Genomic DNA, 16,050 nt, shown 5'->3' on the forward strand with positions numbered 1-16,050 from the left:
GGGTTTATTAAATTAATAAATAAATGAATATGTTGTTCAGATGTTTGTTTCACACCTGTCTTAATAAAGTGGCCTTTATTGCTTACTAAGAAGTAGTGGACAGTGAGTTCTTGCGCAATTTACTTCTTTTTCGCAAAGCCATTTGAAAATGTTTGCAGAGATTTATACATATTTTCCACAGATATGAACTGCCTCCAACGTTAAGTAGATTTCACGAGAACGTCTCTTCTACATCATTCCTACGGCTATTATATTATGGGGTCAGGGTTTCTCTCAGAGACGCGCGCCTAGAGGCGACCATAAAGCAGATTGGTTTGCCCGCAATCTGTTTTTTTTCTGCTCGAGAGCTCTCAAAGGGCGATCCCACGCTCCCATCTCTACTAATCCCTCGGGTGGCACAGGAGATTTTCCTGTCATTAAGTGATAGCTTTTCTGTGGTGAGAAATGCCAACGGCGCGGTGGGCGCAGCACCCGGCATAAACCGGCTCCCGAGCAGCAGGGGAAGCAGAGAGGCTTCGATAGGACGCTGAATGCCCTTGAAACACATCCGCGACCCCAAAAGCCTGCGTGTACCTTAAATTTCTTCCGGCGAAAAATGTCAGCGCGGGACAGACCAGCTACAGAAAGGGGGCGTTTTCCACCTCACGAGTGATTGAAATGCCCCCCATCCCGCAGGGCGGTTCTCTTGCTCCACCTGTTCTAGTCACGGCCGAAAGAAAGTCTTTTCCAGCCCTGACATGCCACAGCGTCCCAGGCAACGTGATGTTTGCAATAGTTTTAAATGGTAAGTTGACGCTTTTCGATTTTATTTTCGGAATACTATAAAATGAGTGCTGTTAGTTTTAACTGCAAATAATGGGTATTTCGACATGCTGCCTAAAACGAAATTCAGATAATGTCGTGTTGGTACGTACAGTAATTTAAACATATTTACTTACAAAACAGAAAAGGGAAAACGTCGTTTTAATGTATGACTATCTATTTTGCGTTTTTAATTTACAAAGGGTGTGCATTAGGTGAATTTAGTGGCATCTACAGAAGAGAATTTTATTGGGGCACACATTGTGCCACAAAGAAAACTGTTGGGTTCACCTCCAAAATATATATACTTATATATATTTGTGTGACTGCCTGTGTAGGGGAGTGTGTGTATGTACATATATTCTCACACACACATACGTTTCAATCTGGCTTTGTATATATGTGCATAAATAGCTATAAGTGTGCATTTAGAAATATACACAGATACATACAAAGTCAGATTTGAATATTTAAGCAAACACCACTGCTTTGCATTTAGAGGTTGATGGACACATTGGAGCTCCTGGTACATTCAATAGCGGTGGTGGGCCTCGCAAATGTGGGATGATCTTGTAAAATGCATCTGTGCTTCACAGGTGTCAAGAGATATTTGAAATGCATCACGAATATGCAGATGTAAACTAAACGTATGATCGCCAAAGGTTGTCCTTGAGGGCCTTAATTCCCAAATCCTGATTCACAGGCTCAAGATTTGAGGGTTTTTTTTCAGTGCCCGCTCCAGTTTATGATGGTTGAAATTCTGAGCATAGGCGATCCCAAAGAAGGCGAACGTGGTGACCACTGGGCACCTCCCAAAATCTTGTGGTTATTCACAAACATTCCAAACGGGTTTTCACACCGACTTTTGGAGATGACCTATTCAAACACAGGGAGACCTGCATATAGGGTGTTGCATTAGTGGCTTCTGGAATTGACTACTGCCCCTACAAACAGGCCCCCATGCTTCTAAAATAGTCATGGCATTCATAGGTGGAGCAAACACAATTGATGATAGCAATTTCCTATCACCATGTTCATTCAGCATTAGAAAGATTTCGGTTGCAAAAGTGAAACTGAGGTTTTTCACTTTCGTGGGAAGATTTGAATAAAGGTGGCAGGCTCAGTAATGAATAATGAAGTAAAATATTCAGCTCCATTTAAACCAAAACTAGTAAAAACAAGACAGTGTGCATGGATGTGCCATAATCACAAGACCGACTGTTCAATTTGGGCACACAGCAATGGGATACCTGTTTCTGGACCCTTATATGTTGGTTCTCCTCACCTCCAATTGTGTTATTTTGAGGCTCAAGGTTGCTCTTTGACAACTTTAGAGTTTGATGTTGTTGGCATGGTGGTGTGGTTTTCTGTCATCAATGGATTTGAAGATGATACATTAGAGGTTACATCTAATGTAGTGTTAGAGGAACTAATGCAGATCTGTAGGGAACTGCGTGATGGGGTCGTATTTCCTGTGGTAACAAGGGCTTCAACCATCATGGTTGGACAGCACATCAGTTTGAAGAATGGCTGAAGAGAAAGCAGGGTTTTATTGTCTGTATGAGAATCAACTGTTGCCATGCTGTTCCTGTTTTCTTGATAAATTGGGTTAGGGGAGAGTCAATGTAGAAGCTGAAAGACTTTCCCCAATGAATGAGTGGGGTAGGTAAACCCTCAAGGCTCATTTCTGACATCCAAGATTGAAGTTGGTTTTGCTGGGCTCACCCATGAAGAAATCAATTCTCTTTTCGCCAGGCCAAAAGTAAGACATTCTGTAGACATCTAGGATTGAATAAGGCTGAACAGGTTATATGTAAGTGAATACTGTATGCTGGCAATACAGCGAGGGAGAGCTGCCTGTCATCGGCAGATTGAATTTTGATATCTGAAGGTCAGCAATGTCCCAGAGGCTCTGTACACAGATTGAAAGGTAGGAGGAGAGAGAATGAAGTGTTTTGGAACCCAAAAATGGCTGTGGGTGAGGGGATCAGGAGCGCTCCATTTGAACGAGTTGTTGGCACCATTAGAGAAAGGAAGAGAATAAATGGAGGACGATCTGGGGGTACCCATGTGGATTTAGAGTGCCTGTAGTATGGACATTGATATGTCCAGCAGCACCATTACAGGAAGATTCAAGAATGTGAGGCCAACATAGATTTCCTGGATAAAGCCTGTCCATGTGCGGGCTCTTGGGCCAAAATGTAAAAGACTGAGGCGCTAATCACAAGCAGTCAGGTTAATTGTGATCAATCAATCAATCAGAACACTTGTAAAGTGCACTACTCACCCGTGGGGGTCTCAGGCGCTCGGGGCTGGGGGCGGGATGCTGCTACTGCTTGAATAGCCAGATCTTGAGAAGTCTTCTGATGGTTAGCAGGTCCTGGGTCTGCCGTAGGAGGACGGGGAGGGAGTTTCAGGACTTGGCGGTGAGGTGGGCGAATGATCTGCTGCCAGTGGTCACTCTTCGGATGCGGGGGTCGGTGGCGAGGGCGAGGTCGGCGGAGCGGAGCTGGCGGTTGGGGGTGTGGAAGGTGAGTCATCTGTTGAGGTATGCTGGTCCGGTGTTGTGGAGTGCCTTGTGTGCGTGGGTGAGGAGCTTGAAGGTGATCCTCTTGTTGACAGGGAGCCAGTGCAAGTCTCTCAGGTGGAGTGTGATGTGGCTGCGGCAAGGGATGTCGAGGATAAGGCGTGCAGAAGCGTTCTGAATGCGTTGTAGTCGTTTCAGGAGTTTTTCAAAGGCTCCTGTGTAGAGTGCGTTTCCGTAGTCCAACCTGCTGCCGACGAGGGCCTGGGTGACCGTTCTTCTTGTTTCGGTGGGGATCCACCGGTAGACCTTGCGGAGCCTGCGAGGGGGTGTTTGAAGCAGGAGGATGAGACAGCGTTGACCTGCTTTGTCATGGAAAGAGTAGAGTTGAGGATGAACCCCAGGTTGCGTGAGTGGTCAGTGGGTGTTGGTGCTGTTCCCAGTGCAGTTGGCCACCAGGAGTCGTCCCAGGCTGAGGGGGTGGAGCCGAGGATGAGGACTTCTGTCTTGTCCGAGTTTAGCTTTAGACTGCTGTTCTTCATCTACTCGGCGACAGCTTTCATTCCTTCGTGGAGGTTGGCAGTGAGGGGATCCTTGGTGAGGGAGAGGATCAGCTGGGTGTCGTCGGCATAGGAGGTGATGTTGAGGTTGTGTAGTCGGGCGACGTGGGCGAGCGGTGCCATGTAGAGGTTGAACAATGTCAGACTGAGGGATGAGCCAGGGGTACACCGCAGATGATCTCGGTGGCTTCAGAGCGGAAAGAAGGGAGGTGGACGCTCTGGGTTCTGCCGGAAAGGAAGGTGATGGTCCAGTCCAGAGCCTTGTCTCGGATCCCAGCGTTGTGGAAGCGTGTGCATAGGGTATAGTGGCAAACAGTGTCGAAGGCGGCTGACAGGTCCAGGAGGAAGGCGGCTGACAGGTCCAGGAGGATGAGGGCTGTGGTTTTGCCATTGTCCAGCAGGGCCCTGATGTCATCGGTGGCGCGATGAGGGCAGTTTCGGTGCTGTGGTTGCAGCGGAACCCGGACTGGGTCTGATCCAGGATGCCGTTCTCCTCGAGGTAGCGGGTTAGTTGTCTGTTGATGGTTTTTATAGTAAGGCGTCGATCTAGGCGTGCTTCCAGCTCTCCGGGAAGGTCGCTGTCTCGAAGGAGATGTTGATGGGGTGCAATGGTGGTGCTGGCTTTGTTGAAGATGTGGTGTGGGCATGGGTCTGACGGAGATCCGTAGTGGATGGTGTTCATGATTTTGATGGTGTTGTCGTCTTTTATGTTGGTCCTGGGGAGCAGGGAGATCAGCGCGGATGGTGGCCGTGGGGACGGAGGTCTCAGTGGCTGTCAGGGCGGTCGTGATGTTGAAGTTGTTGTGGATGTCTGCGATCTTGCGATGGAAGAAGGTGTCAATGGAGTCACACAGGTCTTGCGCAGGTGGGATGTTGTTGGTGTAGGAGCTGGGGTTGGAGAGTTCCTTCACGATGTTGAAGAGCTCTTTGCTCTTGTGTGCGTTGTTGTCTAGGCAGTCTTTGAAGGAGGCCCTTTTGGCGGATCTGATGAGGTGATTGTGTCTGTGGGAAGCATTCTTGTGGGCTGCGTAGCTGTCCTGTGTCTGTTCACGGTGCTATTTCTTCTCTAGTTTTCAGCAGGTTTGCTTGGAGGCCTGGAGGTCCTCGGTGAACCAGCTGGCTTTCTTGCTGGTGTGTCTGTTGGAGGGTTTCTTGATCAGGGCGAGGGTTTGGCGCAGTCATCGATCCATTGTCTGAGGTTGCGGGCTGCGGTGTCGGTAGCGTTGGTGGGTGGGCGAGGTTGGTGGTTAGCTGGTCTTCTCTGACTTTTCTCCAGCAGCGGCGAGGGATCTGTTGGGTTACAGTGGTGCATGTTGGGTTTCTGGAAGGTGAAGTGGATGCAGCGATGGTCGGTGCAGTAGAATTCGGTGGTGTGGCTGAAGGAGACATGGGAGCTTGTGGAGAAGATGGGGTCAAGCATGTGGCCGGCAGAGTGGGTGGGTGTTGTGACAAGTTGTCTGAGTCCGAGGTTGGCGAGGTTGTCGATCAAGGTGGTGGAGTTGGTGTCGTTGTTGTTGTCGAGGCAGAAGTTCAGGTCCCTGAGGAGGATGTCGTCTGTAGAGGCGAGGTCATGTGTACTGACGAAGTCGGCGATGGAGTCTCTGAACGGTGGCCGGGGTCCGGGGGGTCTGTAGACGAGGGTTCCTCTGAGGGTGGTGTTGGAATCGATGTGGATCTGAAAGTGCAGGTGTTCGGTAGTGCTGAGGGTGACGTCGGTGATGGGCGAGACTTTGAGAGTGTTCCTATGGACGATGGCGATTCCTCCTCATGTTCGGTTAGTCCGATCCCTGCGGGTGATCTTGTAGCCGTCTGGGCTGGCTACGGCGATGTCGGGTGCTGAGGAGGGGTTCATCCAGGTCTCCGTCAGGAAGGCGACGTCTGGGGAGGTTGAGTCGAGTAGGTCCCAGAGTTCAACGGCATGTTTGTGGGCGGAGCGGATGTTGAGATGAATGCATCTGAGGTGGTTGCGTTCTTTCACAGTGGCTCGATTGGCGGATCGGATGCTGGTGAAGCTGCAGTTCCGGCAGGAGAAGGTTCCTTGGGTGCGCTTCGGGGCGGCCAGGAAGCAGGTGTGTGACCATTTGGTGTTGAGTGCGTAGAGGGTGCTGGCATTGAATCGGAGACGGGCGCCGTGGCGTTCGTGGGGGTCTGGCGCTGGGCACGGTCCAGGCGCTGACGGGCACAGACGGGCTTGCCTTAGACTCCCCTTCAGCTAGCAGCGGCGCGCCCTCTGCGCGCGGCCTTATATAAGGAGAGGTGGGCGGGAGGAGCAGCTGGGAGCGGGGTGGTGAATGGCGAGCGGGGCGGGCCGCAGGAAGCAGCGGCCAGAAAAACGGGGGTACAGAAGGCAAAAGGAGGATGGCAAACAGTGACAAAAACAGAAATAAGGCAAAAGGAATTAAACAGAAATGCAACAATAAAATACAGGATCAGGCACAAAATACAGGCTGAAAGAAGGAGGAGTGGCAAACTTACAGCAGCGACAGCGGCGGGGAGAGAGGCACAGACACACTAGTGGTGCTGTGCAGCGTGGGGAGCGGCCTACCTGAAAACAGGGTCGCTCACCTCACCATGCAGTGGGCGCCATATAAGGGGAAGTGGGAGGGAGGAGCAGCTGGGAGGTGGTAGCGGGGCGGCGAATGGGCCAGCAGGGAGCGGGGCAGCAGGAAGCAGCAGCAGGAAAAGTGGGGGTACAGAAGGCAAAAGGGAGATGGCAAACAGTGAACAAAAAAAAAAATAAGGCAAATAAGGCAAAAGGAATTAAACAGAAATGCAACAATAAAATACAGGAGCAGGCCCAAAATACAGGCTGAAAGAAGGAGGAGCGGCGAACTTACAGCAGCGACAGCGGCGGCGAGAGAGGCAGGGACACACAGGTGGTGCTGTGCAATGTGGGGAGCACTGAAACTGTTGTTACCACACACATTGCTAATATGTGTTTTGTGGTAAATATCAGCACGTTCAATCTGTTGATAATTGTCATGGGCTAAAGGCCAGCTATTTACCAGAACATATGGTAAGCACCAATAGCCACATGTTATTCATGAAATGAAATGAATTTGTACTTGTAAAGCGCACTTATACCCCAACCGCGGTTTTCTGGCGCTGTACGCATACTGCTGTGGAACCCTTCCTGGCTTTTCCCTGTGAAATGTCCACTCCTGGGGACCCCCAAGGTGAAGCCAGGCATCCCAGCGCTGTTGGGGCTGTTGTGGAGATTAAGCAAGCTATTGCCCAGAGTTTCAGAGTTGGACCCATGATTAGATTAGGCACTGAGGCGAGCATATCAGGTCCAAGGAAATTGAGCCCAAGACCTGCCAAGGCGGGAATTGAACCCTGGTCCCGGGCCAGACCTCTGCATCAGGGTGTGCCGCTCTAACCATTGAGCCACACTTCTCCACCCAAATATGAGGTTTTTGGGAATATCACACTTGATAAATTCTGACCCAGCAGAATTGGATTTTATTTGGCAAGATACATATCACATCAATTACCTGGACGTTCGGAATGAGGGACTAGTTCGTTGTTTTTAAGAGTTTGTTGCTGTCAAACTTGGATTTCTCTTGCAAAGCTAATGTTTTTTTCAAAACATTCTGTTGAAGAATGGTTCAGTGGGCAATGGAGGGGCAATTTGAGGATCCATAAGGATCTACATATGCTTTGGGTTGGATTGGCAAGTTATAGAGTTCTGGAGAAAGTTAATTTTGAAAGGGAGGTTGTGACAGTGCAGAGAAAGATGTGGGAGAGGGTTGCTCTGTGAAATGATTTATTGATAGAGGCATGTGAACTGTCACCCATAAACTACCTTGGATAAGAGGAGTGCAAAACTACCTTGGATAAGAGGAATGATTGTGTGCCAGATTGGTACGCTGTTGGGTGTAGAGCTGGGGTGTCAAATATGTTCAGTCAGATCACCCATGTGCTAGATACTGTGTTTTCAGTTTAGAAAGTTTGTTAAATTAAAACTACATCTTATCATGTACAAAAAGCTGTTGGAATAAAAGTTATCTTATTGGGCTATTGAAATTGGGTCATCCTACCCTTACACATTTCTTGACAGCCTTCTGTGTTTTTCCCCAGTGTTCTTGATAATTATGCTAAGTCCATGGAGAGTCTCCCTGTTAAGCACATTTTTGCCAATACCAGAACTGTGCTTTACTGTCACAAAGATACCCCCAGTGTGAACCTTTTGTGTGAGATGGACTAATGCCCTCCCAACCCAGACTATGCATGGCTGACTGATGAGTTTAGAGTTGGGGGCACACGTCTTGTGACTTGTACCCTTTTGGGAAGACTACCTACTGTCTGTCCCCTCTTAAGAGTAAACTCAGTCACCATATCAATGGTCCTTGAACTTCATGTCTGTGATGTGTGAAGGATGCCTGTAACAAATGTAGAGTGTGTGGGGTTTCCTATTGCAAATTTAACTGGTGCGCACTGTGCCCTCTTATATATTTTCATGACCTGATGGTCATTTTGTGCTTGGCTGGTAATATCCATCAGAAACATTACAGGATGCACATATCTATCTCTTGTCTCTCTCACAGAAACATTTGTACCTGATGGGTGAAGGAGGTGCCACCCAGCAGCTTTATTTGCCTGAATGGGCTGTCTTTATTGTCAGGTCTTAGTCTGTATGTTGACTCTCCATATCAAATCTTATAGGACCACAAAACATATAACATTGTGAGAGAGTGCATTAGTGCATTTTTACTAATGCCTCCCAGTCACATTATTAAAAGTAAGAGGTTCTAGCACTGAGCCCTTCATGTCTGAGTGTCAACATGTTTCAGCACTTGTAAAATGAGCAATAGCATTCAGGTACATTCATCAGGGCCAGAGGGCTTGGTGCTCTACAAAAAATGCTGTAGGTTACCACATTAGGAATAGGCGACATTTACATATGATACTGGGAATGTCCAAATTGGCACAGTCTTTGAGACAGGAGCTTTCGCCCCAGATGTGACTGTATCAATATGTATGTCAATCAAGAATGCATTGAATGACATTTTTTGTACATAAGCATTTCGGTGAATATAGTGTGGCCACTGCAGTATCAACGAGTACCTGCAGTAAAATCCTGCATGCTATCCCTATTGTGAAGTGCATATGCAGCCAAAAAAAGCCATTTATGTGTGTAGAACAGAAACAACACTGATACCAGGAGCCTTGCTCCCAGGACAATCAACCACATTTTTGTACTTTTAGGAATGAGCTCTCTTCACACAATTTTATGCAGGTCTTACGGGGATACCGAGTTAGACAGGGGTAGCTAAAATACAAAGTAAGATGGACCGCCAAGGTTGGCAACAGAAAGGTAAACTCAGACATTTACACAGAAGGATACTAGATAAGAGAATCCTATGAGGAAGCAAGTCACATTATGTGGTTGAACGTTGATCTTCCCAGGTGACTCATCAGGCATGCTGTATTATGGCGATGACGAGACAGGCTCAGCTTCCTTTAGGCTTCTACTCTCTTATAAGTTTGTATTAATCTAGGGAACGACACATAAACATCGTTAGGGTCCCCTCTTTCCCTTTTGGGTGAGTGCTGCTCGGGTGCCCTGTAGACATCCTGCCACTGGAAATTTTCTCCTGCAACTGATTAAAAAGATAGAGGTGCAGTAACATTTTGAGCAGTTTTGTGACATGGTAGGAATTGGCCCACTGCTCTTCTGTCTGTTAACAACTTTAACATAAGGGACCAACCTGGCCATTAACTGGTCACTGGAATCCAGTTCCTCTGATTCTGACTGCTGCTCATTAGAGGCAAACCACCCGGCCACTTGTAGAAGTCGCAAAGGATTCCTTAATGAAGGAAAGTTATTGTTTGTTTGGGTGAAATACCCATTTCAAGGCTATCAGTCTTTACACCTTTTATGGTTGACTCCTTCTATCCGGGAGCATCCATGGGTACCACAGGTGTCTAGAATGAAGTAAAGCCAGTGTAGCAGCATCCCAGCCTTTATGTCATCATTCAGAAGCTTATTTTTTATTGAGGAGGCCCACATGCTTCTCAGTGTTACTGAGTGGACCCAAAGTGTCCACTGTAGATTATCTCTGATAAACATAATGATAGCACCTACCACGAGGCAACTATTAAGTGTTTTAGGTTGGATTTAGAACCTTCTAATTTTCAATCTGCATTATATCTGTAAGTGTACTAGCTCACTTTAATACAGTACCATGCTTTTTATTATTTAAAGCACTGACTGGACATTGAAGTTATTAAATTACTAAGCCCCGCCACCTCATACACTAAGATTTGCTGCTCACCCTCACTACCCCTAGAGAGCTAGGTGCCTAAGGGCGTCTCCAGGCAGTCCAAACTGGAGTCAACAACATTGTGGCACTGGGACACCGACAGTAAACACATTTTTTTTAAAAACATACTTTTATTGATTTTCAATTTTTATATCTCATACAGTCCCATTACATATCCTGTACAGTCAATCTTTCCCCAATGAATATACACTTGTCTACTATTTATGCATCCTATCATGACAACATAACTACTCCATTCTGATAACAGTTTAAATGACCATAGTCTCCTCGACAAGAGCTACAACACGGCTGCTGATCCTATGTTATCAATGTGATTACAACAAACTTTTGCCAAACTCCCCCTCCCGAATCCCCCCGGTCTCAAGCATACATTCCCATCATGTGTATCTCGTGACAAGTGGCGTAGGCTCGCACCAAGGTCATGCATTTGCAAAGCAGATCTCTATATATGCACCATTTACAAGGCATGGATATCGCTTTATGCAGTCAGCTGCACAACTCATATAGGTTCCTAGTCATTATCCATCGTTTTTATGGCCTCTAGCATAGAGGTAAGCCCGGTGCAATACCATAGTCTGAATAAATTTAAATTTCGCATTTCTCGACGTTTTCCTGGGATGTTCCAGCACCTTCGCCCATCTGCGTCTGTTAGGTCCCTACCTATGTCTTCAGTCCTTGCAGTCCTCAACTATCCAGCGTGACTCTTGTGTGAGAGATGATGCCCGTATACAGCCATCAAATAATGTGTATGCCTCTGCCCATGTAATGTACCATTTTAACTAGGTCATTGGTAGGGGTTCCTGCCTCTGCAGGGCCCAGTGTTTTTTATATATTGCAGTAGTTCGGCGTGTAATAAATATAAATGCGTTGGGGCCCCCATTTTATATACAAAGGTATCATGATCTAGCAGTATTCCGCCTCCGAAGAGGTCTGCCACTGTGCTAATTGCCGGATCCAACCAGGGCATCAATTTCCGCTTTGTGAGCCTGCCTCCCCTCAGTGGAATAACCAGCAAATGAATGTTACCTGCATATGCAGGGGGTGCTTGTGCGTATTGTAACGCCGCCTTCCAGCATCGGAGCGCTGTACTTAGTAGTGGGGGGAGGTCTCCCCTGGGTCTGCTACCAGGCAATAGCAGGACATGTAATGCACCACTGTCTATGTCCGCCTCTGTGTATCCAATTTCTTGTAAATTGCGCCCCACCGTCCATTGTGATAGCCACTGCAATTGTCATGCATAATAATATGCCCGTAAATCTGGGACGCCCAGGCCCCCCGTTCGTGTACCTACTTGCAGGTATTTCAAGCTTATACAACGCCTACCATTGCCCCATATAAGGTCAATTAGCAATGTGTCCAGCAGCTTAAATTTGGCTCTTGGTAAGCTAGTAAAGCAGTATAATAATTGTGCCAGGACCGCCATTTTTGCTAGCGCCGCCCTCCCCATAACAGATAACAGCAATGCTGTCCAAAAGGTTATACTGGAGCGCAAGGCTCAAATTGCTCTATTTAAGTTACCTTCCAACATATCTTCATGTGTTCTATAAATTTGTATACCCAAGTATTTAAATGTGTCCAGGGGCAACCTGTAATGTAGGGCCTCCAAAGCCTACGTCTTGAACATCTGCATGTTCCGTAAAAAAGAAGGCATGCGACGTTGTAACATTGATGGCCAGTCCGGACACCATTTCAAAGTGACGGAATACCTCATATAACGGGGCCAATGGCATACCGAGGTCCTGTAGATACAAAATGATGTCATTGGCGTATGCAGAGAATAGGTGTATCGAGTTCCTTGTGTGAGTGGGTGATTCACTGGGTGTATGGGTTTATGAGTGCATGTGTTAGGGACTGTATGGGTGAGGGAGTGTACGTATAGCTGTGTTGGTGAGTGAATGGATGTCTTAGTGGTATATATATAAGTATCTACATATATGTGAGCGTTGGAGTGTATAAGTGAGTATATGTGACAGTGAGTGATTGTGACAGTGGCTGCTTGGATAAGTGTGTGCTTATGTCTGTAACTGTTGAAGAGAGTCCGTATATGGTACTATCTGTATGAATAAGTGAGGTGGTGTGTGTGTATAACTATAGGTGAGTAAATGGTAGTGTAATTAGTTATTTCGGTGACTGACTAGGTGTTTGAGTAACTCTTTGGGTGAGTGGCGGTGTGTGAGTGTCTATATCGGTGGATATATCAGTGGCTGTATTGAAGAATTACTGCGTGTATGAGTGACTCTATGGGTTAGTGAGAGGATGTGTGTGTAGATCACTGAGCAGGTATGTACTAACTGCTATTGGTCTGTTTATGGTTTCGATATTGGTAGTCTGTATTTTAGAGTGGGTGTATCAAAGGTTTTATTAGGGTGTGAGGAGGTACATTAGATGATCACATGGATGGTGTCATCAGTGATGTAATTTGAGATGTCATCAGTGATGTCACTGACCATGTCATGAGTGATGTAATATGTGACTTCATCAGCAGTGCATTGTGGGGGTGCGAGTTATCGTTAGCTCTTCTAACTATAATGGCCGAATTTCTCTGGTTTTATGCAAGTGAAATTTCCAACTAACTATAATGTCCCTGAAACTTGTGGTTTTTCAGTGAACCTCTAAGGTTTTTTAAATGCTAATCCCTAACTATAACGTCCCTGAAACCTTTGGTTTTTTTCAGTGAACTTCTAAGGTTTTTAAAATGCTAATCCCTAACTATAACATCCCTGAAACCTCTGTTTTTTTCAGTGAATTTCTAAGGTTTTTTAAATGCTAATTTCTAACTATGCCTACATAGGTAGGACGTGTGCAGAAAGAGGAAGAAAGGCACAGAAAGAAGCAAGAGAAGTGCAGAAAGAGACACGAGAGGTGCAGAAAGAAAAACAAAGGAGCAGAAAGAAGCAAGAGAAATGCAGAAAGAGGCAATAGTATTCCAGAAAGAGGAAGAAAGGTGCAGAAAAAAGAAAGAGATGTGCAGAAAGGACCAACAGAGGTGCAGAAAGAGGCCTGCTTTGACTGTACCTCACAACAGACTCATACAAAGCACCCTAATCACTAATCCTTATCTTAAACCTCACTTTTCTCATGAAGGTTCATTATTAATCGACTGTTCAGAATGTTAGGCCTACCAAATATAAAACAGCAATCCTAAGCATATCACTGTTGTAAGTCTGACCAAGTTTGTGAAGGTATACATTTTATTTTTATTTTTTTTAAATTTCAAACACCTTTATTGTCATCCAACACATCTTACACAGCTTGCAGCCTACAACCCGGAGGCCGGCAGCGAATCTTGCAGCAGGAGGACTGCTAACCTTGTAGATATAATACCCAGCCAATTAGCCGACACCCCGGAGGTCCGGCGGCACGCACACTCAATAGTATACAGTTCTCAGTCACATAGGGTATATATTTACTTCAGCCCAGCTGCCCTATGCTAGTGTCGTGACAAGATAATCACTGCTCTCTCATGTGGGTTGCGCAGACCTGCAGTGGATGGATCTCCGGGATCTTAACCTACTCTAGGTGAAACCAACGCCCCCCCATCCTCTCCCACCCCCCATAATCACCATCCCCCCCCTGGAATCATGCTACAAAATGAAAAATGAAACTGTGTGTTGTCCTACTCATCTGCCCACCTGAGGGAACCTGCCCTATATGTGGCATGTTTCCCTTTTCAATTATAAGTTGTATCTGTTACTCCAGCCATCCGCTTCGCGCAAAGCCCGTACTATACCTTTTCAAGCACACGTAAGGTGTGACTTAGCCTCTACCCCTCCCCGGGTCTGTGTTCCTGCTCAGTGCCCACCCTCTATACCTGCCACGATTATGCCTCTGTACCTTCCGTGCCCACTAGGTGTTCTCTTCCGGGGGCTCCTGGGTGTCGTCTGAGGCTGCTGGAACTTCCTCTACTGCGTCCTTCGCGGACAAATATATTTGGTACAACCCCAAAAAGTTCTTTGGATGGGACTGAGGAGGAAGCAACTCACTATAGATTTCCGCTTGCGTACTACAATACACCATGTCTCGGGACCATCTTTTTGTGAAGGTATACATGCGTGTCTATGCTTTTGCCTAGTGACATGTTAAATGAAAATAAACATACAAACACTAGAATACCTGTGTTTCAAATGGGAAACGGCCACTACAACGCAACCGTTTCCACAAAAGCCTTAACCACACATGCATTACAACGAATGCGTGGTTACAACGAAAGCCTTTACCACGCATACGTTTACTACGAGGTAAGTAGTAAAGGCATGTGTGGTAAAGGGTACAATTAAAAAAAGGGTGGTTGGGGGGCTCCCCCCTCCCAAAAAAAAAACCTCACCTGAAGTCGAGATGTGCAGGCAATCGGCGTCGTATAAGAGGAAACGGAAAGAAACTTCCGCTTCCTCTTTACGACGTACGACGTCACCACGGAAGAATCTGTGGAGAAGGATAAGCGTTGAAATACCATTCCGTTGTAACGCAGTGCGTTGTAAGAACATACAACCGTTTCAAACAGCATACTCTGTAAATTTGTATAAAAAAAGGTGTATACAATTTTTCTGCTCACAATACAGGGCACATGGGTATTCAATAGTATATGTGAGGTGCTCTATAACACATATAGACATAAGACATGTCTGCCTGTGCAACCGAATGACAGAGCAGAACTGAGACAATTTGCCCACCTATAGGAGAAGTTACCCGCTTTTTAAGCTACCATCGTTAGATGCATAACACATGTAAGAACACATATACAAGCAAGTATATACCTCAGTCACGAGAGCACACAGACCTTTAAACTTGACAGCTTGCACTTCCCATTTGAGTACAGAAAGAGGCGAGAGAAGTTCAGAATAAAGCAAGAGAGTTGCAGAAACAGGCAAAAGAGGTACAGAAAGAGGGAACAGCTGGGCAGACTGAGACAGGAGAGGCACAAAAGAGGGAAGAAGCATAACGATCATCGAGGGTAGAGCAGCACCACCCTCGATGATCGTTATGCTCCTGGCTACCATGCCTTTCTCGTTATTTCAAGATACAGAATTGGATTGACAGATTGCCTAAATATCTGCTTTGAATAAAGGAACCATCCTGTTTTGCATTAGTTTGATAAAGACAGCTCTATGAGCCCTGAAGAAGTCTCATTTTTGAGACGAAACGCGTTGGCTAAAAAAGAAAAAAATTCACTAGTAAAATTGGATCTTTTAATCTGTTTTGGATCATCATAATAAAGAATTGAAAAAGAAACATCATTCAAGTCCGGACCGGTTTATTATGGGATTCATCTTTTTGATTGACTGAAAGACATTATAGACTATTGAAGATACTTTTTGATGGGTGCTGATTCCATATCTTGTGCTTTATCTAGAACCACTTGCCGAAGTCCTCCGCACCGCAAATATTTCCTACCATTTGTATGCTGATGACACTTAGATCTACATCAAAATCTCACCTCTCGAGGAGCTTCTCTCCCTGAATGAGGCCCTGAAGCGGACCGTCCAATGGCTCGCCTCAAATCAACTCAAACTCAACACAAGGAAAACAGAATTTCTTCTAATTTCTGCTCCTAAAACCGACCTCGAAACTCAGACTTGGATTAAGGCCATCACAGCCTTAAACTGTCCACCGACCATTGTGAACTCGACCAAATCGCTAGGAATAATGTTGGACTGCAACTTGAACATGCGAGACCACATCAGCTCGATGGCCAAATCTGCCAGATTCCACCTGAGCTACCTATGGAAACTGAAACACTTCCTGGACGCTCCAGACCTAAAAATGGCAGTCCAAGCACTAGTCATTTCTAAACTGGAATATGGCTGCTCCACCCTCTCTGGCTTACCCAAGATCTCTCTAGCACTCTTAAAAGCCTGCCTCAATGCGGCCGCCATACTAA

General features: G+C 46.3%; 1 protein-coding gene across 1 annotated transcript in view; it reads left to right on the forward strand.

The window, feature by feature from the left end:
• Nucleotides 1-657: 657 nt before the first annotated feature.
• The window catches only part of NYX (nyctalopin), a 123,040-nt gene continuing 107,647 nt past the window's right edge, over nucleotides 658-16,050 (forward strand). Inside the window, exon 1 of the mRNA XM_086933277.1 lies at nucleotides 658-784. Within this exon, the coding sequence (XP_086789403.1) occupies nucleotides 658-784 (127 nt within the window). The remainder of the gene's footprint in view (nucleotides 785-16,050) is intronic.

The sequence above is a fragment of the Lissotriton vulgaris genome, chromosome 8 (genome assembly GCF_964263255.1).
Source record: "Lissotriton vulgaris chromosome 8, aLisVul1.2, whole genome shotgun sequence".
In the NCBI taxonomy this organism is placed as follows: Eukaryota; Metazoa; Chordata; class Amphibia; order Caudata; family Salamandridae; genus Lissotriton; species Lissotriton vulgaris.